This window comes from Vidua chalybeata, chromosome Z (assembly GCF_026979565.1).
Source record: "Vidua chalybeata isolate OUT-0048 chromosome Z, bVidCha1 merged haplotype, whole genome shotgun sequence".
In the NCBI taxonomy this organism is placed as follows: domain Eukaryota; kingdom Metazoa; phylum Chordata; class Aves; order Passeriformes; family Viduidae; genus Vidua; species Vidua chalybeata.
In genome coordinates, this window is record NC_071570.1 from 29,406,979 (window position 1) to 29,429,439 (window position 22,461).

Consider the following 22,461-nt stretch of genomic DNA (forward strand, 5'->3'; position numbering starts at 1 on the left):
CTTTCATGACTGTGCTCTTCATAAAATCTGATAAGACATGGTTGTTGCATTAGTCACCCACTCCTACTGCAGACCATGCTGAGAAGCATGCCTCTCTCTTTAGGAAAGTGATTAATTTTAAACAGACATTTTTTTTTTTTTCTATTCAATACTCAACCTGAAATTTACCATGGTTGCCAAGATAAGTTAATCATTTGCCTATCTCCAGGTAAGTCTGGATCCAGTCTCTGATAGCAGCTGTCTAAGCCCAGAAGGGAAATTTTCCAGAGTAGCAAAATTTTCTGAAAATTTCCCTTTACTGCTGTAAGAATAACAGCTGTTATGTGTCTGCTGGCTTTTGTGTTCAGAATATTCTCTGAATTAATGATGTGGAGCAAACATCTGATTTACAGCTATGGTGATTTTTGTCTGTTTTAGGGCCCTGGTGTAGGTACCAGCAATGTAGATACAGCATCTTTGAGGTAGGGAAATTACATTGAAAGATAAAAGAAGTCAGAAAGTGAAGACAAGTTAGAGTCTTCTGCTGCTATTATTTCTACAGTATACAAGAATTCATATTAGACTCAGTCAATCACCTTGACTTCCTTTTTACTGATATGAATAGCTCTAATTTGCAGTGACAGTTAGGGTTTTCAAAGGAGTTAGAAGTACCTATAAACTTAATTCAGGTTGCACTGCTGATCTGCAGACACCGTCAAGAATCTCACAGTGAGTGCTTACAAAATCCAGGGTAGATAGTTCCTGTTTTCCAGAAAGATTTTTAGGATCTTGTAAATATAATTAATAACACAGAACTCAAGTGTCCTTCCCATTGTCATTGATAAATGTATTACTTTTGTTCAGCCAGTAGCAGGATAGGTGTTAAAATGAATAGGAAGTTTGAAAAGGAAGTGTGAAAATAGACTGAAGACAGTGTAATGTTGATGGTAATCATTACGCTTCTTTACAGAGAAGATGAAGAACTCTCTGCTGGCAGCTATCTTTTTACTTATCAGAGGTGAGTTTTCATATACTGCTTACTGCCGCTTACGAACATTAAAAATCCTTAATGTTACTCAAGGATGGGGCTGTATGAAGAAAATAATGCCCAAATTAAATTCTGTGAGTAGGAGAAGCAACCACCAGCAACATTTTTCCGGTTTCTTTAGCGGTTGTCTTGACCAACAATTCCTCTTTTTTTTCCCCTTGTTCTTCTTTTTTTTTTTTTTTTCCTTTTTTCTTTTTTACCCCTTCCTCCTTGTGCTCCCCAGATTCCTGCCGCTGCACAGACTGGGACTCTCCGTTCTGCCGGCAGCTACCAGGTGGGTGGAACGCTCGGGTCCCGGCGCGGTGCCCGGGCTCCGGCTGGCGATGAGTGCTGCTGAGGGCTTCTGCCGGCGCTCGGAAGCATCGCCCCTAAAAGCACGCCCGCCTTTCCCAAAAGGAAAACCCGGCCAGAGCAGCACGGGCAGGTGTGTCTGAGTGATGGCAGGGCGCCCGGGCTAACCCGCACGCTGTGAGTGAAAGCCCAGCCAGCGCGTCACAAACAGCTGTCGTTCCAAAAGACCACGAATCCTCTAATGTTTAAGTGTGATAGATATCTCTGCTTTCCATTTAACTGGGAAATTACTGATGATGGCAAGAAGGAACAGTACAACACATTTGATAGATAGTATTACAGAGCAGTGGGTGGTCATCTGATGTACTTTGTGCTGGATTTATTGTGGTCAGGAACGTCCTACTTGCTAAAAGGCACAGCAGAGATGACAGGTTTTTGAGTACACAGGGCAAGACATCTGCTGGAGGACTGTGTTCTTCTGAAATTAGCCATGAATAATTTTCTAGTCCTTGCAATTAACTTGCCAGACTAAGCTCCACTAAATCATTAGTGAGAAAACCAGATGCTCAGGAAGAAAAACAGAAAGTTCTAGAGTGAAAAAAAATAAAGGTAAGTGGTTTGGGGTTTGTTTGTTGGTTTGAATTTTTTTTTTTTTTTTTTAAGTGGAGAAACCGAACTATGTTTTCTTTAGAGCAAAGGAATTTTTTTCTTTCTTTGCATAGCTCTTGGAGCACAGTTGTGATACAGCTCTGGTACTATGCTAGGTCCAGGAAGAATTATTAATATGCATATTAAGGTGTACATTAAGGTGTACAGTAGAACAAAGAAAGCACTAGAAACAAAATTAATGTGCATGTGCATAATATCCACAAGCAGGACAAGTGAAAACAAAAGTGTGCAAGATTCATTATATTCATCTGGACAAAGTAATGTAGAATTTCAGTATATTGGAAGTGGGAGGATACACTGGGCTGTTAGGTGAGCTAGTACACTATTTCCACACACGAAATCTACTATTGTTTCTTTGTCTGCTTTAATACCATAATCTTGTAGAGAAAGACCGGGGGATTTTGCAAAACTTAGAGCATGAGGAACAATACAACCACTGTTTCTCTGTAAGCAGAGACAGGTCTGGCACATGGTAGACACCATGTGGATCTGAGTTAATAGAACTCTTATTTCAAATAGTGTCAGGAGCAGTGTATTACCAATGTATTGACATGAAGTATAACAGCAGTTCCAAAAAGATTGTGTTTTCAGGTGTTTTTTCAAAACAACAATAAAGAAACACTAAGTAAGTGTAAGGTTTAATTCAAAGTAAAACAGAAGAAGAATGTGAGAGCTGTTGCTGTTTTCCCTGTTGTTGACAGACACCGTGTTCATGGGTGAGGAGGCCAAGATGTGGTTTGGTGGCCAGACTAGAAAAGCAAAGACTTCTGTAATATTTCACATTGCTATGGAAATAAGGAAGACATAATCTCCACCTTCCTGAAAGGAAACTGTACACACCTGAACTGGTGCAGCATAGTTTATTAGAAAAGCATTATTCATTTAGTATGAGAAAATAAGTGTCGTAAGGTGAGGATATTAAAGTCAGTGCTATACTCATTTGACACACTTCTTTTTCCAAAACACCTTTAAACTTCAGTATGCATTTTCCATCTCAATGATTAAAAGAATGCCAAGGATACTTTATAACTCAGGCTGTAGGAAGAAATGAGGAAAAGAGAACTGATCTTTTAACTCATAACCTAGGTTATGAGATACCATAACTATGCTGCAACACTAGCTCCAGACATATTCATATTTACTTATAGCAAAACATTTCCTATTTAAGATTGATAGGCCTATTGGCAACTTGCTAGACCTAACAGTAGGAAGGATGTGTGACTCTACTCATCAGGAAATATTTAGCTTAATCATCCCATTCCTGTTGAGATCCTTGTCTACTTTCCTGAACAAAAACAACAAAAAATCTGAGTCCTTCTCAAAGGACTTTGAGACACCATGACTGATTCTTCTGAACTAATAGTTCAGACAGTAAGACACAAAGCAAAAGAAGAACAACAGTCATATTTTGTCATTAGTATTTTTGTTAAGAGATTTTTGAAATACTGACATAAACTTAATTACTAAAGACAAAAACCAAGTTTGTTTAATAATGTCATCAGTGCTTACTTTCACATCAACTGAAAAAGGGTATGTTCAGTTGCAAAAAAATCCCCATATTTCTCTTTAAAAAATTAATAACAGGTAATTTTATACATGAACTTATACTCCTCCTGTTTTATAATGCATTCTTTATGAAGCTGGCAGTTTGAAAGTAATATTGTTTTTATCCAGCAATAGTGTGTAGTTCTGAACTTCAGATAGAGATTGATGGTTTTGAAGCAATTCTGGGATCTAGTCAACCAGTTCTAGCCTGGTTTGTATTTGATTTCATTACTCATAATCCCTTTGAGTCAGTTAATGGTTGCCTGTGATACGTCTTTTTCAGTGCCCATGTTTTCATCTTTCAGATTGGGACAATGAATTGGTGTGTTACAAAGAATTAAATGAGGATCTAACCTGTACCTGGCTGCCAGTACCTAGTGCTGCAAATACAGTTAATTATACTGTATACTTAAAATGGTAAGTCTGAAAAGTTATCTCAGAAAACAAAAACAAAAACAAAAGCTCTTATTGCAGTTAGATGTGGTTCCCATCTGCTGGAGTTTTGTTCCAGTGTATTTCATCACTTTATAGGTTATTAAACAAAGCTAGTCAATACCTTCCATCACTTCTCATCAATACCTATTGATTTGTAAGAGCTTGGTAAGAGAGTGGTAGGTTGATTTTGGCTAGACATCACAAAAGCCGTTCTAGTCCTCCCAACAGGGCAGAGGAAATATGACGAATCATAGGTCGAGATAAGAACGGGAAGAGGTCTCTCAGCAATTACTGTCATGGGCAAAACAGACATGGCCTGGGAAAATTAATTTAATTTATTAACATTCAAATCAGAGTAGAGTAATGAGAAATATAGTTAAAACTTGAAACACCTTCCCCTTCTCTGCCTCCCACCCCCATTCTTTTCTTCTTACTGGTCTTGACTGAATTCTTTGCCTCCTCCACCCCAGCATTGTGGGGGGATGGGAAATGGGATTGTGGTCAGTCCATCACATGTTGTGCCTGTCACTTCTTTTCTCTTCTGATTCTTCCTCTGGTCCAGCATGAGAATCCTCCTATAGGAGATATGAACTCCCACAGTCCATCATTAACTCCAACATGAATGCTTCCCATGGGGCTCCATTTCTTCATTAACTGCTCCAGTGTAGGTACCTTCCATGGGGTGCCAGCTTTTCAAGAGCAGCCTGCTCCAAAGCAGGTCCCTCATGTGCTCACAAGCCCTGCAAACCTGCTGCAGTGTGGGCTGCTCTCTGCTGCTCCCACATGTTCTCATTCCTCTCTGCCAGCTGCTGTTGTACAGTAGTTTTTTCCCCCTTTTAAATGCATTATCCCAGAGGCACTACCACCATGGGCTCAGCCTTGGCCAGCAGCAGGTCTGTCCTGTTAGCCCAGCTAGAACTGGCTTTGTTGTACATGGGAAAGCTTATTGCAGCTTCTCAGAAACCACCTCTTTAGCAATTTGCTCCCTTGCTCCCAAAACCTTGCTATGCAAACCCAATACAAAGTCATTATACATCTTACCATGCCTCCAACATACTGTTTAAAGCATTATTGCCAAAGATCAGCTTACTCAATTACCTTTATTTGCAGCTATTGACTTTTATTGACTATTCAACACAGATGTATTTAAGGTAAAAAAAAAATTAAAACAAAACATTCAAACATAAACAGACACTAAGCTTTTATTTTATGTATTATGTATTTTGCTATAGCATGTACCCAAGGAGATGTCAGATGTAGCATACTTTCTGGTAATTCTGAATTATCAAGTAGTGGTTTAGCAGATGGAATGAACTTGTAGGGTTAATTTTGAACTGATTACCTAAAATACAGTATCTTCAGTTGCAGCTGCATTACAAAATTGAATTTCCTCATTTTATATCTAGATATTTGGAATCTCCCATGAGATTAGGGGCATGTTCAGAAATAGAAATGTAAGATCAGAAGACATGATCTTCGCCATGAGACCGTATCATAGGGTTCGTAGAGTACAACACTGTATACCATAGGTAAATTCTAATATTCATTGCTGATTTTTTGGCCACATAACCACGCCTTGTCATTAAAAATGAGCTGTGGTTAGAAATATCTCCTAAAGCTAAGAAAATGTCACCACACTGGGAAATTCCCCAGGGTGATCATCTTCACATTGCACAGGAGCAAAGCAACCACCTCAAGGCTGAGATTACTCCCTCCATCACCTTCAATATTTTTTCACTGGAGGTAGCAGCAGGCACCAATTTGCAATAAGCACCAAATTCCACTGCATTTGCTGTCTTGACTCTTGGAACTTCAAGGAACACCAATTTTTTGGAAGTGCAGAAATATCTATGAAACAGCTCTGTTTCTGAAGAGATGTTATCAGTTGAAATATTTTTAAGCTACTTGCTCTTAAAGTCATAAGCAAAAACCAGACTGTGTTGTTCCCAGGCTGCAGGGTTGATGTCATGAACAGACAAGACAGACAAAAGAATGAAAGAGGATGTTAGTGGGGGACGAGGGAGACAATTCCCTGGCAGAGGTGTTGATGTTTCCAAGTCAGTCAGGACTTTAACCTCAGTCTCCTAAGCTTCCACCTGGTGGTCTTGAAGACAAGCTTACTATTTCTGCCTCTGTTGGGTTAAAAGAAAAGAAAAAAAACCACATGTGAAAGGCTTTTACCTTGCCTAGGAGAGGAAGGGCTTTTACCTTGCCCCTTCCTGCATGTAACATCAGTTTGACATTGTAATAGTTCTTTGTCCTTGCTCCTTGTGATTAAGTTGTCAGGAAGAAAAAGATTAAAGACAAACACTCCCGCAGAAAAAGTTCCAACCAAGAATTCAAAATCATGCTTTGAAATTTTAATGGGTGATTCACATCTAGCCTGTAGCAGAAGACAGGAAAACCTTCAAGCAGTTTTTCTTAGGTATTAAATATTGAATCATGATGTGTGTAATTTAATACTTGAAATGCATAGGTAGGCAATTAGTATGCTAGCCCCTCTCTTTAAGAGCACTGAAGTTGCAGAATTTCAACCTTGGAAAATTCTGTCCTGTGGCAGAGACTAAATGAGAGAGACAAGAAAAAAAATAGGCAGCAAAGCTGGATGTAAGGCATTAAAACTCTCAGATTTTCTGTGCTGTGTGTATTAGGTATACCAGGAGAAATCTACAGGGTTGAGGACTCAGGTGACATTTAAATATCTCCATCAAACTCTGACGATTTGCAGGAACAGAAGTCAGAAGATAGGCATATAACTCATAAGAGGCTTCATAACTTTATGGTAATTTAGATGCACGTAACTGGAAAATTTTGCTGTTCAAAAGGAATTTGGGTGCCCCTGTTATAAGAAATGAGGCTTTATGAAGTAATTTCTAACCTAATTTTCTACTTTCAAAATGCTTTATATATCCTACTGTGAGTAGAAAGAAGGTCATACAGATCTTGTTGTATCATGCTATGCCTTAAAAGTTTAAGGAATTCAACAGTTCTCCACCACACAATACAAGGATTTGCATATTTAAATTTGCTAGGGTTGCTGAGGTGCTGGAATTATTCTTGCTATTTCAAACTGCTCAAGGTGAACCTTCAAGATTTCCAGATGTGGAATTATGTGTAGAAGTATCTGGAAAGCTATAAATTGCTATAATTTTGCTTTCTTGGGCAGGGGAGGAAAGAATAGCTATAATCCAATAAAATGTTTTTCGTTCTGCTTCCTTTTCTCTGAAGGAACCAAATACGTAAACCTTTTCAGCGAAACACATCGTCACCTTCCATCACGATAGAACGAAAGAATCTCTACATTGAGAGATTTGCAACCATTTGGATAGCAGTGAATTATGCCCATCACATATGTGCAAAAGGAAAGAATATCTCAGTTTTACCAAGCAAAGCAGGTACAGCGTCTTTACAAGTTGTGTTACTGCAGTGCCCAGCTAAAGCTGTATTCTTTAAAGATTATTTCCAAAATTTCAGCTCCCAAAACACTCCTGTTATTTTAACTGATTCAGAGAGCTAAGATGCAGTTTGAGTTTGACTTTGAATGAAGTTAATAACAGAAGCCTATAATGTTTTATGGGAGGAGGGTTTTACTTTAAATATTTTGCTGGAATATTTCATATTTTTATCCAGAAAAATATATAGTAATATTTGTGTACCAGCTTTCTGTGCTCTCTTCGATGGTTTTCCGAATTTCTTTGTATTGGTTTACAAAGAGCAGATTGACTCAGCACTGTGTACCTCAGGAATCCTTGATATAGGGCATTAGAATTGTAACTGATGTTAAGAGCTTCTCAAAACCTCACCTGCTCAGACAACTCAGGTCAAAGAAAAACCAATGCTTCTCACTGCTGGGAGTTACTACCAGTACAACCTAAATTATCAATAGTATAATCTTTACTGAAGACTTTTGGCCACATTGTGTTTATTGGAGAGGAAAATGAAAGTATATTTGCCCTTACTGAAATGTAAAGATATTCTGGATATTTTTTTATACAATTCATGATTACAGCTACTTTTGACATTTTGATTTTGCCTTTTAGCCTCACTCAGAATAGTAACTGCTTAGAAGAAGAGTGTTCCTGAAATCAGTAGAAGCATTCACAAAAGAAAGGCAAGAGGAACAATTGTAGCACCTTCACTTAGGGGATGCCCCCCAGGGTCCTTACAAACAACTGTATTTTGTTGATGTCATAAAGATTTAGTAATTATTCATTTCCATGGTGTTTTGAAGTCTCACATCATTCAATACTGTGTGCCAAGTCTTTTAATTTTATAGGCCACACTCAACAGATGTAATTACCAAAACTTTCCTGCTTCTCTTGCATTTTTAATGACTGTATCTCCCCCATTTTAGGAAAGTGCTTGTCACCATCTAACATAAATGCTTATCAGATCACAAACCAATTAATAATAAAGTGGGACCTGCCAACAGCTCATACACCATATGAGCTGAGATACAGAGAGGCACTCACAGAATCTGCTCCATGGACACTGGTAAGTACTTCCAGATGACAATTTCATGCGAATATAAGGTGCCTCAATATCAGCTTAGCTGCACATATTGTATGCAGCACAAGGATTGCAAGGCAGCATAGCAAGGAGTCACTTTGTAGGCAGATCCCACTAAGACACCTTAGTTTAGTTCTAAAAAATCATGAAATGTTTGGGAAAGAAGGAATAGTAGCTTTAAACAAAGTAAAATAGAATAGCATGTTATCTGGTTCATTAACCTACCAGTGAGACATTACAACTACCTGTGATGCAAGAGCTGAATATCAGAAATGCCATGTAAAAGATCCAAATTTACAATATTTACAATATTGCTCTTTTAGCTGGTATCATTACATTTTCAAACAGATTAGAGATCAGGTAGCTTTGTTTTTTGAGGTAATAATTCATACTTTACACACTTTTGGTTTGTGTAATTATTCCAGATTTTCTTCTTTGAAAAGAAGAGAAATAATTTTCCTGTAATACAGTCATAGAATCATAGAATGGTTTGGGTTAGAAGGTTCCAACCAGCCTAGTTCCAATGAGCCCTGCCATGTACAGGGCCACACTACAGTAGACCGGGGTGCCTCATCCAAATTGGCCTTAACACTTCCAGAGATGGAACATGCACAACTTCCCTGTTCCAGTGCCTCACCACCCTCACAGAGAAGAATTTCTTCCTCATACCTAATCTAAACGTACTCTCTTTCAGTGTACAGCCATTGCCCCTTGTCTTGTCACTACATGCTCTTGGGAATAGTCTTGCCCCATCTTTCCTGTCAGTTCTCTTGAGGTACTGTAAGGCAACAATAACACCTCCCCAAAGCCTTCTCTTTTCCAGACTGAACAATCCCAATTCTCTCAGCCTTTCTTCACAGGAGAGGTACTCCATCCCACTGATTTGGTGGCCCTCCTTTGGATTCATTCTAACAGGTCCATGTCCTGCCTGTGCTGGGGACCCTGTCCCTGAAAACTGGGAAATGAACTCTCCATAATATGTGTTATGATGGTGACTAGGAAGCCAACATTATTTCATTAGCAATACTGAATGCATGGATAATTCTCTTCAAAGCATGTATGCCCAGTAACCTCAGAGACCAGGTTATATTCCTGAAACTATTGTATTTTCATGTTTCCTGAAAACCTGCATATATGCCGATTATTTCTACTTCTTTGGATATGGTTCCACATCTTCTGAAGAATCTTTTCTCCTTGGGAGTATCTCAAATATGTTATCAGGTCATAATGTACTTCTTTTACGATTCTTTGCTCTGACACACAATCCTTATTGTCAAAACTGAGATATTAGTTAGTACATATTAAATCACAGAAGTAAACAAGAAAGCATTAACTGGAACAAATTTATTAGTCACAGATGTACGGAATTAGCACAAGGCCACATTATTCTCTGGTATTTGTACTAAGCACTGTATGTACAAAATTAAGCACTAACAACGAATATAGGGGTCATGCTCTATTGTGCTAAATTTAAAAGAATTTCCAGCACCTTCCTTCACTGCTGCATAGATGTCTTCTTACAGGACTGTTCAGTAACAACCCCAGAGCTGGTGGGGTCTCAGCAGAGCAGAGCAGAGGGGCAGAGTCCCCTCCCTGGCCCTGCTGCCCACACTGCTCTGGATGCAGCCCAGGACACGTGTGGCTTTCTGGGCTGTGAGTGCCATGGCTGGGTCAGGTCCAGCCTCTCATCCCCCAGCACGCCCAAGTCCTTCTGGGCAGGGCTGCTGTGATCTGCCCATCCCCAGCCTGTGCTGGTACCAGGGTTGCTCTGACCCAGGTGTAGCACCTTGCACATGACCTTGTTAAACCTCATGAGATTCCCATGGTCCACCTCTGGAGCCGGTCCAGGTCTCTCTAGATGGCATCCCATCCGGCAGGAGTGCCAACAGCACTGCTCAGCCTGGGGTCATCTGCAAATTCACATAGGGTGCACTTGACCCCTTTAAGTCATTACTGAAGACATTAAATAACATTGGTAACACCCACTATGGACCCCTGATGGACACATCTTGTCACTGATGTCCAATGGGATTCTGAGCCATTGTCCACTACCCTCCGGATGCAACCATCCAACCACTTCCCAATCCACGTCACAGTTTACCCATCAAATCCATCACTATCCAATTTGGAGAGAAGGATGTTGTGAGACACAAGATCAGTTCCAGTTGCGTTTTAGGACATGCAATATACCACAGCAACAGGGCAGTACAAAATTAAAAGGAATATGCAGATCAAAAATGAGTCATAATTTCAATAATGTCTGCATGCAGAAGCAATGGCTGCTTATCCTGCCCCTTCCCATCCAGCATATCAAGCAAAGGCTTCTCCAGCAGGCAAGCACATAAGCATGATTTGTATCACAAAGTCCCTGAAATTGCCTGTTTTACAAGCTCTGTTACTTTTATATGTGTTAATCAGGTTTTAAATATCCATTTATCAAGGAAAAGAAGAAAACTGTTTAAATAGCAACAGTCCCCACTTCTTGGGAAATTCTGCTTACTCAGGAGCCTCTTTGCTTCCTTTTTACTACAAAAATCTCTCTTGTTCTTCCTTTTGTCTCAGAAGACTGTTCCTATTTCTCTTGTAGCTGACTGCTGGTTTATTTAGCCACTTCAGAAGAGTTACTTTGAGAGGACCATGTAAGAACTGTTTCATCTCAATACAAAGAACATTCAGGTCTTGGAAAGGTCCCCTTGTTCACTTGCATACAAGTCCTAGACCATCCTGCGGCAGCCAGTTACCCATGCATAGCCCACCCAGTAGTGCAAATAGATAGACAACCACGTGCAGACAGTCTGGCACATGGCATGTGGAAGAATAGAGGGGTAAGAGCAGTACAAATGCATGCTCTGCAGGTTTTGGAGTCAGGGGAGATGGAAGAGTCACATGAGTACTGGGAGGGACTAGTAGAGATATCCACTGGGTGACAAAAATGAGTGAAGACTACAGCTTATGAATATTCATGATCTCCCAGGTCCCAGCTGATGCTATGAATTAGGCTGTAATCTATTAATAAAATAAACATAGGCTAAGCTCACAGATGAATAAGTGAGTATGGCCATACATGCACAAAGGATGTATAAAGCTAGTGTTTGTCACAAGTAGGATAAATGTATGTGTAATGCAATTTAACATTTGGGTTTTAAATCAATTCCACTTCCCTCTTGTTTGGAGTCTTTCTGTAATATTGTGGGTAGTGGGATTTTTCTGCGACCAACCAAAAAATTATATGAAGTTGTCATGGACAGGGTAATACCCTTCACTCATAAGAAAGAAGCTATATTTATTGATATAAAACAGAAATCTAGCAAAGTTTGATAGTAAATGTGGCAGGGGTTTAACAGGAGTAGATGGCAAGGAATGCATAATTACTTCACAGAGCACAGAGTCAGACAGAACTGTGACGGAGACCTTTTAATTGGGTCATGATAGTTAAAAAAGGCTCCCGTTGCATTCTAAAATGCTTCTAAAGAGCCCCTGCAAGTCTAGTTGCTTCTGGATCCAGACTTAGTCCCAGACCTGGTCAACAGTTGTCTAAAGGATTATATGTGCACAATTAATCCTTTGTATCACTTAAATGAGATTTTAAATTTTCAGTGTATTAATTTCCAATTCACTTATCAAGTATCTGATGAGATGAATACTCTCTCATCCTTGAGGACTAACCTTCAGAGGTTAAGAAGGTTACTCAAGAGATCCCGTTGTATAGCCCACTGCTGTGCAGGAGAGCTCAAGAGGCTGTGGGCTATCTACTATTTAAAGGGTAAGATGAGACACTTAAAGACATATATGCATTCTCTCTTCAAATATTAGTTTCTTCCAAAGCTGACTTGAGTTGAATCTTAACCAGCACTATGAGTAGGTGGATGAACTGTTAAAATCAGCCCTTGTCTTTCATGCTGTTATCTGTCTGCCCCGAAATGACTTTGAGCCAGATGCTGGTCCAGACACATCTAATATGACAGCTGATAGTGGTTATCACTTAATCAGGATTACAAGAAATAAAGGTCAGGAGGGGAAGTGGAGGAGAGGGAGGTGAGCACACTCCTACAGAAGTTAATTAATTAACTTACCAAAATATAAAGGACTGCAGAAATTCAAAGAGAAGAGCTGCTCACCTTAGAGTGGGGCTTTGCTGATTTTGTGGGGTTTTAGGGAAGAGTTTAAGTGATAACAACAGTTTCCTAATGTATTTTCTCTTATTTTCTCTGTATTTTTCAGCTCAGGGTTTTCCTTAGACACGGGTGGTGTCTTTGTTTCAAGAAAAACGCCATTCCCTTTACAGTTACTGGAGCTCCAGTGCCATCATCAGCTGCAGATGCAAATCTCTTCTGCAGTGCCAAGGCATATAGGCAGCCACACATTCAATCCAGTCATGCTGTTTAAGAAAACAGCCATGTAGATCTATTCAGACATAATAACACTTTTAAAAATAAGAGCTTTTTTAATGTTTTGTTTTCCCTTGACTTCTTGTTCTTGAGAATGCTAACAAGGCTTGGAGTTAAGTAAATTTTTATTTTTCAGTATATGTAATGTCTAATTGATTTAAAAAGTAATATTTATACCTGATTACTTACTGTCCTGAGTGAGCAGAACAAGTTCATGAAAAAGAGTGTGTTGCCTTGAAAGAATGAAAATACCTTGACTAAAATGTGCAATAATTCCTATTTGATGACGGGAACCTCTACTTTCAGCTGAGTCAGAAGACTGGTCTTAGGCTGAGAAAACAATACAAGATAATGTTTTATTGCTGTTCCATAAATGATTTTTTTTTAGGTGGCTGTAGGAAGCAACGTTGTCAATGTCACCATTTCAAATTTAAATGCTATGTCTTCATACATTGTTCAGCTCAGATGCATAACCAAGGATGGTCTCAACTGTGTTTGCATTTGGAGCAAAGAGATTCTGGTCCCTCACAGTAAGTGAAATGTAGTTTCATCCTACTGGTAGTAAGTATGAATGTAAAGGCTTTTCCAAATTCTGTGTCATATGGAATAGGATTTTCAGATACTCTTGAAAATACAAATATCAGAATTATTCATTTGAGTGCATGTCTCCATCTTTTTCCATGTTTACCAGAACTCATGAACAAGCCAAGAATATCATATAATGTAACTACACAAGTCTCTCCAGGAAGAAGAAGTGTTCTTCTGAAGTGGGAAGTAAGGTTCACTTTGAGTCTGGGTACCTTCAGATATGTATTCTATTTATTTCTTGCACTGCAGGGAAAAACAGACTTTCTTATTGTATTGAGTCTACACTTGATATGCAAAAGCCATAGGATATTTTATATTTGCTGCAGAATTAGTTGCATCTGTATGCTGATGATTTAGGTGCTAGAAAATAACAGAGAAAAATGATATCAATTTATAATCTTGAAAAATTACTAAAACTTCCCTTCTTTTCCAGGGAAAAACATGTATTTATTTTAAGAGCTTCCAGCTTCATTTGAAATTCCTCACAAGATATGTGTCTCTGCCTTTTAAATTAGTAAATGTCTTCCTGTCTATGTTATTCTAAAAGTATCCAATTATTTCATTAAGATAACCCACCCTCACAGCTTCACGGTATCTACATACTATTAATTTTGTGCCAGAAATAACAGACAATCTTGATATCAGAAATAATCCTTGAAGAATTCAAGGTACCTTGAAGGTATTAAGTTTCTGTCTACATTGCAGTAATTTCCATTTCTGTGCACTCATTTTCCAATCTCTTATTAAGATTAGTACAGTAAAATAATGAGTGAACCACCACTAGGAATTTCTACCAGTGGATATTTAACACGTTCCAAATTTGTAGCATAATTGCTAGCATTTGTCTTTAAAGATACTACATATGTAATCAAGCCCTAGAAGACGAGGATATCCACAGGCATAAATTTCAATTAAACGCCTCTCATTAACTGTCAAGTTCCTGAAAATGAGGGATATGTTCCTCTGAAATGTAGAGAATGCTACAGCTGCTTCACTGCTGTTATTACTAATTGCATACACATTACTAAGATCTCAATTAAGGAAAATTTGTAATTGTGTACTTAAATCCTCTCAATTTAAGCATGCTCTTAATTTTAAGGAAATGCTTTTCTTTATTGATTCCTAATGACCTAATTAAATTAGTATGATTTTATCCCCATCATTAGAGGCTACATTTTGTTTATAAAATTAAATTCCTCTTGATTTTTGGCACAGGAAATAACAGCATTTATAAAATAATAATGTTTTTCCTCTTGCCAGGTAGCACAAAGTAAGAATGTTCTGGGATATTTTGTTAATGTGGAAAGAATACCCAACAGTTGCAGCCACCCACCAAATCATATCTCTCTCAAAGACAGAAAAATTCTTGTTAATCTCTCTATGGCTGACTATAGAGTTAATATTTCTGCCTATAATGAAGCAGGAGAATCTCCACCAGCTATCTACATTGTCCCAGAATTCTCTGTAACAGGTATTTATTTACCTTATGATCTATTCACCATAACGGTGGGGAAATTTTATGACCAATCTCTAAGGCTACTTTTTCATGGACTTTAGGATAGGTGAAAGCATTCTCTTGAATATATATTAGGCTAATATTTTTACATACTAGGATTCAGAATTGTTTCTTAAGAAGATATTTCAGCAGAAGTTAACAAACTAGCAATTTAATATTCCTTTTTGCACTCACTGCTTTCTTTGTCAACTAGAGAAAGTACCATTTGTTGGATCTACTTAGGAAAATGGTGGATTTTACATAGGAAAATAGTTTATGGACTGTTCTCAGTATCAAGTAGGTGCCAGTGGTTTAAAAAAGGTTCACAGAACTATGTGCAAGTCTAAGTTCTTGAGCTAAATAACTATTAAGAGACTTCCTATTGTCCTTTATTTCAGTATTACTCTAACTGGCACATAGGAAAATGAATAGATAGTATATACATGTCACATTAGGATCTACATGCCACATTCTAATGAAGATCTAAGCTGTTCTGAGACCTAAATAGACAGTCTTTTCATTTAAGATTAAAAATTATTGTATAATGTCTTCCTTATAACATAAGCTAGATTCATGTGTTAAAGTCTTGAGATGTATTTATTGCAGTATAAGAAGAACCTCTCTTACGAAGTAAGATTTTTTAAATTCAGCTATAGCATTCACAATAAAGAAATGTGCAAGTACTCTTGTTGATCTTCCAACAGCTGCAAACTATTGCTTATCCAGAATTTTCTAACACTCCCCTCATGTTGTTCTCCTTTTCCTTGCAAAGAAGAAACAACTTGATTTTGCCCTTACATTTCAGTCCCTTAGCTTTCTTCTGATAAAATATATCTACCAGTTCAAGCCACCTTTTGACTGACAGTTAGTTGTCTATTGAACCTCTGAACCTCATGGCTCTCTCCAGATGCCTGTTTCTGTTTGGTTGTTCTTCAGTGCAGCTTCTCTGTATCTATCATGAATTACTGAGAGGATACTTGCATTAAGTGCATTCTTAAGATAAATTCCTTCTTTGCATACACAACTTTTTGTTAGCTAGTACGGTAATTTTCTTTACAGATTGACAGAATCAACTATTTTGGACAAGATCTCTAAAATCATTGAGTCAAACTAATGGCCTAACACTACTCTGTCAATTTGACTATGGCACTAAAGTGACACATCCTCTCTCTACTTAAATATCCCAGGGACAGTAATTCCACCACCACCCTGCACAGCCCATTTAAATGCTCAAACTCTCTTTCTATGAAGAAATTCCATCTAATGTCAAGCCTAAACCTCCCATGGCACAGCTTAACACTATGTCTCTTGTCCTATGGCTCATTGCCTGGGAGAAGAGACTGACCCCCACCTGGCTACATCCTCCTTTCGGGTAATTGTAGAGAGTCATAAGGTCTCCCCTCAGCCTCCTTTTCTCCAGTCTAAACAACCTCAGACAGCCCCAGGTCCCTCAGACAACTACAGCTCCCTCAGAATTAATTTGCCTTTCTTGTATTTGTTTCCAGTCAGGAGATAAAATTGAGAATTTTATGTCTCTCACAAGGTCCACTTCTTACCTCAAAATGGCAGGTTGCCCTTTTCCTTCCTTAGTGTCAGTCAGAAGGCCTTTCCTAGTTTGATACCCTATCTTCTAAAATGTCAAAATTTTAAAGCTCCTTTCAGAAAATTCAAAATATGAAATATGAAATCATCTAGGTGTGATCTATCATTAGCCCATTCTCCTCCACCCCTGCTCAGGCAAGCACTATTTCAGAGTTTCTCTATGTATAGCAGATACTAGTGGCTCACAGGAGGTTATTTAGCAGCGCCTGATATCTTTTTCCTGAGGCTTGGAACAGCCACTTAATTTCAAACAATCAGAAATGAGGAAAAGTTTTGAACAGCAATCCACACTGTAATCCCCAGACACCTCTGCAAAGTCGTAAATGCCAAGTTTCTTCTATTGAAATACTATTGTAAACCTTACTATGATAAGTATCAAGTCACTTGCTATGATAACTGCTTAATGAATAATCTTTTAAAAACAGAGCACAAGGGAGAAAGAGAGAACAACAGAGGAGAAAACTGCTTTCCTGTTTATTGACCTTTAATTGTGTATTTATTCACAGACTTGCCTGGTCAAATCCATATCAAAAGCCAGGGAACAAATGCAATTGTCACATGGACTCCAGAATACAATCCAAAATGTTTTGTGGTTGACTGGGGCACCAGTAAAGAGAATATGAACATGAAGATAATAACCACAGCTACTGGAAATTTCACATTAGGTAACTGCAACCACCACATCTCCTGGAGAAGCACCCTTTCATTTCTTGGTTATTTTTGGTTGGGTGGAGTGGGATTTTTGTTTTGTTTTTAAGGGCATATTGAAGATCCATCCAGATAAGTACAGCTCTTAATATTTGTCCAGTACTGAGTCATCATCTAATGCTTAGCAACATTAAGGCAGATAAAAAGAAGAGTTTTCATTAGGGTTTTTCTGGATACTGTTGGGCAAGGAATGCAGGTAACTACTGGTACAATGTCTCTCCTTGCCCATATTCCAGGAATTCCTATACATTACTGGCTTAAAAAAACCCTTTCATCTTGTACCTAGGTAAGCTTATCTTTCAATATAAACTACTCTGTTACAGACTCCCTAAGGTTAATTTCTATTTTTATACCAATGTCTATACTTGTCAAAGCCTAAGTTCTCAACTCCAGTATTCTGATTACCATGCTAGACATGATGGGTTTCAATCAGGGATTTCTTTATGGAACAGACATTGAAATTTTTGATTAAAATTATGTAGATAACTCTTGCAAAGGCCATTCAGCACTGGTTTGTATGTACAACAGAGAACATTTAGCTTCAGAATTCTACAAAGTCTTCTAGAGAGTGCACTGTTTACCTTCGTCCTTCTGCAACATCTGTAGTGCCACATTACATCCAGGTTTTTTGTTTGGGTTTATATGTTCTAGCTGAGTGGGAAATACCTATCCCTGAAATAAGATAACTACAGCCATTTTAGTTCCTAATTTCTCCTTCAGCAGCTAAAGCCTCCCATAGGGAGACTATAAACACACCTGTCATCTTCTAAAAGAAAACCCATGTTTTGTCCCGTTCTGGCTTTGAAATAGTTTACATAAAGCATCTAGAGACACTGAAGAAGGATGTACATATTTTGTACTCAGTGGAAAGCACTATACACTTTTGCTATGCCATGAGTCTCAGAAAGCAAGAACTTGACAGAAAATCTATGAAGCCGTTGCTTTTCCTCTTCTTTGTAATTTATAACTTTTCAGTAGATGTTGACATAAGTTTATTTGTTTTACAGACAATTTTCAGCCATATAAGTTGTACAAAATAATGGTACATGCATCTGATGTGTGTCAATGTGAAAGTTTCATAAGACATGAAAAGACTTTTGGAGTGACCCACTTTTACTCCGTTGAAGGAGGTATTCCTCCCCTTTGTGTAACCCAACCCTCTATATTTCTTCTTGTTTCCTATTTGTAGCACTAAAAGGAAGATACACAAAATTTCTTTTCCAGGTGACTGAACAGCTTTCTCCAGTTAGCATTGCCTTTATTCTTAGCAGTTATGTCCTGGCAGTGAACAACCTGAAATCTGTTCCTTAATGACATGTCCAAAGAAATATTTTTATTATGTGTGACATTACCCAGAATAACAGAAAGATGGTCTCAGACCCATGTGGCTCAAACTTAAATTAAATCAGATTTTCCAGTCCCAATTTCATCGTGTCTGATATTGCAAGTTGAAATGAGTATGGCTGTTGCTATTGGAGTAAAATATTCATAATGAGATAGTCACAATTTCTACCTACTTTGGCATTGTTTAAGGTGAGGGGTTTTTACTCTATGGCACTCTGCCTTTCTCTTACACCCTTTACATTCCATTTATAGCATCTAGAAGTTGACAAGAACTCTCTTGGAAACAAATGTCCATTGCACACGTATTGATGCAGAACTCAAATATCTGGTTTTTTCAAGTTCCTAGGACTGGTCCCACTAATGTGACAATTCTGAATATCACAAAGCATTCTGCAATTGTGAAGTGGGCTGAAATAGCTGCAGAAGACTGTTTGGGCTTTCTCCAGGGATACAGGATCAGTTACACAGATTCATCAAGGAAAAAGTCTCCAGGTAAGTGACCACTGCTAGAACAAAGCAGCAGCTCAGGGTCATGAAAGAAATGCTTCATTCAGACCATTAAGTCTACTGAGTTAATTATGATTTCTGTACAATTTGAGTGCTCTACTCTCAAAGGTCAGCTCCTGGTTAGACTTTTAATGCTGTAGATGCTCCCAAGAACTCTTAGAATTTTCTAGTTTTTATATCAAATTAAACATTGCTATTTCCTTAAAAATTCAATTTCTAAGACTACAGCAGAATTCTCTAGGAACACTTAAAGGAAGACACACATTTTCACTATTACGATTTCAGTCACAACTCTTTTATGTTTCATTGCACCTCATCCAAGCTTGAGTCTGAGCATTTCTATAAGATGTAAGACATTCTATATTTCATTTTTCAACTCAATTAGCAGTTTTTTATTTCTTACCTGTTTCCAAAGACACCATTATAAATTTAATTTTGGAAACATTTTATTAAATTGGTAGTTTTTATGTCTAAGTTTGGATAACATTAAAGGTTTTTTCCAACTTTAAAGGTCTTTTCCAACCTTTCCAATGACTGTTCAGCATGTTAGATGTATTTTCCTCTCATGAAGTATAAACAGCCTTCTGCATTCATCACCTGTGATGGTTTGACTCCGGCTGGATACCGAAGTCATTGGATGCCAGAGCCACTCTATCACCTCTGCAAGTGGACAGGGGAGAGAAAATGTAACAAAACATTAATGGGTTGAGATAAGGACTAGAAGAGATCACACATTACCACACGGGCAAAACAGACTTGGCTTGGGGAAATTAATGGAATTTATTGCTGATGAAATTCAGAGTAGGATAATGACAAATAAAACAAACCTTTAAAACACCTTTCTCCACCACTCCCTCCTTCCCAGGCTCTAGCTCTTCCCCACAAGCAGCACACAGAGACACAGACTGGGAGTTACACACAGTTCATCACAGATTGTTTCTGGCATTGCTCAGGGAGTAGAGTCCTTCTCCTGCTCCAGCATGGGTTGCCTCCCATGGGAGACAGTTCTCCATTAACTTCTCTGGCATGAGTCCATCCCATGGGCTACAGTTCTTCACTAACTGCTCCAGCATCTACAGTGTTTACTTCCTACAGGATGAAGTCCTTCAGGCACAGCCTGCTCCAGCACAGATTTCCCACAAGGTCAAAAGTCCTACCAGGAAACCTGCTCCACTGTGGGCTCCTCTCTCCATGGGTCTGGAGGTCCCTGCCAGGACCCTGCTCCAGCACAGGCCTCCCACACATTCATAGCCTCCTCTCAGGCATTCACCTGCTCTGGCCTGGGTCTCTTCCAGGGGCTGCAGGTGGATCTCTGCATCCCCTGGGACCTCCATGGGCTGCAGGGCCACAGCTGCAGGGCCATGGTCTCACCCTGGGCTGCAGGGGAACCTCAGCTCTGGTGCCTGGAGCACCTTCTCTCTCTCCTTCACCAACCTGGGTGTCTGCAAGGCTGTTCCTCTCACATATTGTCACCCTGCTCTTCTCTGGCTGCAATTACATTTGCAGAGTAACTTCTTTTTCTTTCTTAAATCTGTTGTCACAGAGCCATTTATAATTGGCTCAGCATTGGCCAGCTGCACATCCATCCTGGGGCCAGCAGGATTGGCTCTGTTGGACATGGGAAGCTTCTGGTAGCTTGTCACAGATGCCCCCCCTGCAGCACCCCTGCTTCCAAAACTTGGCCATACAAACCAAATACAGCCTTGGTGTGTTAAAAGCTTATGCTTGTAATCTCTGGATTTAAAATGTACATAAATATTTTGGAGAAATCTTGTACCTACCCAAAGAACATCTGCACAGTCTGGTTTCCTCCAGATGAGGATCAGGGAATTGAAATTTGCTGTTTGCCCAGTCAGCTACGCTGATATTTGCTCAGCCATGGGAGTTCATCTAATCATCTCCTAAAACCTCTTGTGTTTCAGCTGTTACTCTCAACGCTTCTGTCACAAGTTACCATCTTACCGGATTGAAGGAAAAGACCACCTATCGTGTGCAGATTTCAGGATTCACTAATGCTGGAGAAGGACCTCTGACTCTTTCACAACCTTTCAGCACTCCAAAATATGGTACTGTGGAACCTCTATGCATCTGCATTACCCAGCATGAATCTTTGCTTTATGTTCTGTCAGTGTTCACTCACAAGGTTTATTATTCAATCCTCAGTTACTGAGAGCAAATACAAAAAAATTGTTCCTCTGCAAGAGGTAAGCTTTGTGTCACAGAACAAAGTATTTCATTATATACCTGTATATTACCTGCATTTTATTACCTAATATACAGGGAACTTAGCTAGGGTTCTTAATCTCTGAAACCTTTTCTGACCTTTTAGTGCTAGCTATGTGTACATATCTTTATTTATTGGCAGTTATTGTCTAGATTTCAGCAAATGAAATTTTTGCCTGTGACTAGTAATGCTCAATCATTTGCTTTTGGCAAAATCTTGAGTAATCATGTAAAATTGGCTTCCTGAGCCATTAACAGCAAAAATAAAAGATTAAGTACCTTTTAATTGCTCCTAGGGTGGGTGAACACTAATCAAAGTATCCTTTGCTTTCTGATAATTTAAGTACATTTTAAGTAACAGGTCCTTTAGGTCAGTGGGAAAAGTTTGCTTTTCTCAGAAGTGCCTGGATAGGTTAAGACCAATATAATTACATTTAAAAAGTCAAAAAAAAAACCTTAAAATCATATAAGGTTGGCTAAACTTAGTCTTTCAAACATTTTTAACACCTCATCAGTTAAACTAAAACAAACACTGCAACAGACTTTTTTTTTTTTGACCACAGCTTCCCTTAATGAAGATTTCTAAATAGAAAAATAAAAGAACATGCTAAGATGGTATCAGTAACCTGTGATATTCAAAAGCAGAAGTATGCAAATGGTTTCTCCCCACAACAGCTTTTTTGTATTAAGTGAAGGAGTTATAAAACAATACAACTGAATAGTAAAAAATGTACAGCAGAGATAAAAAAGAAATTTTAAATCTTCCTTGAAATCAACAGGATTTGCACCCCTCCTCCCCCCAACACAAAATATTAAATTCTCTCCCTGGAGCTTTTCTTCAGGACTCTATTTCATTCATCCTACCAAATGTATATTTGGAAAGTATTCAATTTTTCAGTACAGTAACAAAAAAGCAGAGTGAAATTAACACAACATTTTAAAAATTTGAGTAATTACACTGAATTTAAACATTACATTTATTATTTTTGCTATTCCCAAACATTTCATAGGTTATTTAACCCATTAGAAGTATCTCAGGTTTTTTTGCTATAAAAAACAAATTTCAGCAACAAAGTAATTTGCAGCTTTCCAAATTAGTTTTGAACTTTAGGTAGCTATTTGGTAAAAAA

General features: G+C 38.5%; 1 protein-coding gene across 1 annotated transcript in view; it reads left to right on the forward strand.

Annotated features, from left to right (window-relative positions):
* The first annotated feature begins 954 nt into the window (after window positions 1–954).
* LOC128781654 (interleukin-6 receptor subunit beta-like) overlaps window positions 955–22,461 on the forward strand; it is a 29,541-nt gene continuing 8,034 nt past the window's right edge. Inside the window, exons 1-12 of the mRNA XM_053931389.1 lie at window positions 955–997; window positions 1,251–1,301; window positions 3,838–3,949; window positions 7,196–7,362; window positions 8,322–8,461; window positions 13,253–13,394; window positions 13,556–13,638; window positions 14,713–14,923; window positions 17,056–17,214; window positions 18,265–18,387; window positions 18,941–19,093; window positions 21,031–21,174. Coding sequence (XP_053787364.1) covers window positions 955–997; window positions 1,251–1,301; window positions 3,838–3,949; window positions 7,196–7,362; window positions 8,322–8,461; window positions 13,253–13,394; window positions 13,556–13,638; window positions 14,713–14,923; window positions 17,056–17,214; window positions 18,265–18,387; window positions 18,941–19,093; window positions 21,031–21,174 — 1,528 coding nt within the window. The remainder of the gene's footprint in view (window positions 998–1,250; window positions 1,302–3,837; window positions 3,950–7,195; window positions 7,363–8,321; window positions 8,462–13,252; window positions 13,395–13,555; window positions 13,639–14,712; window positions 14,924–17,055; window positions 17,215–18,264; window positions 18,388–18,940; window positions 19,094–21,030; window positions 21,175–22,461) is intronic.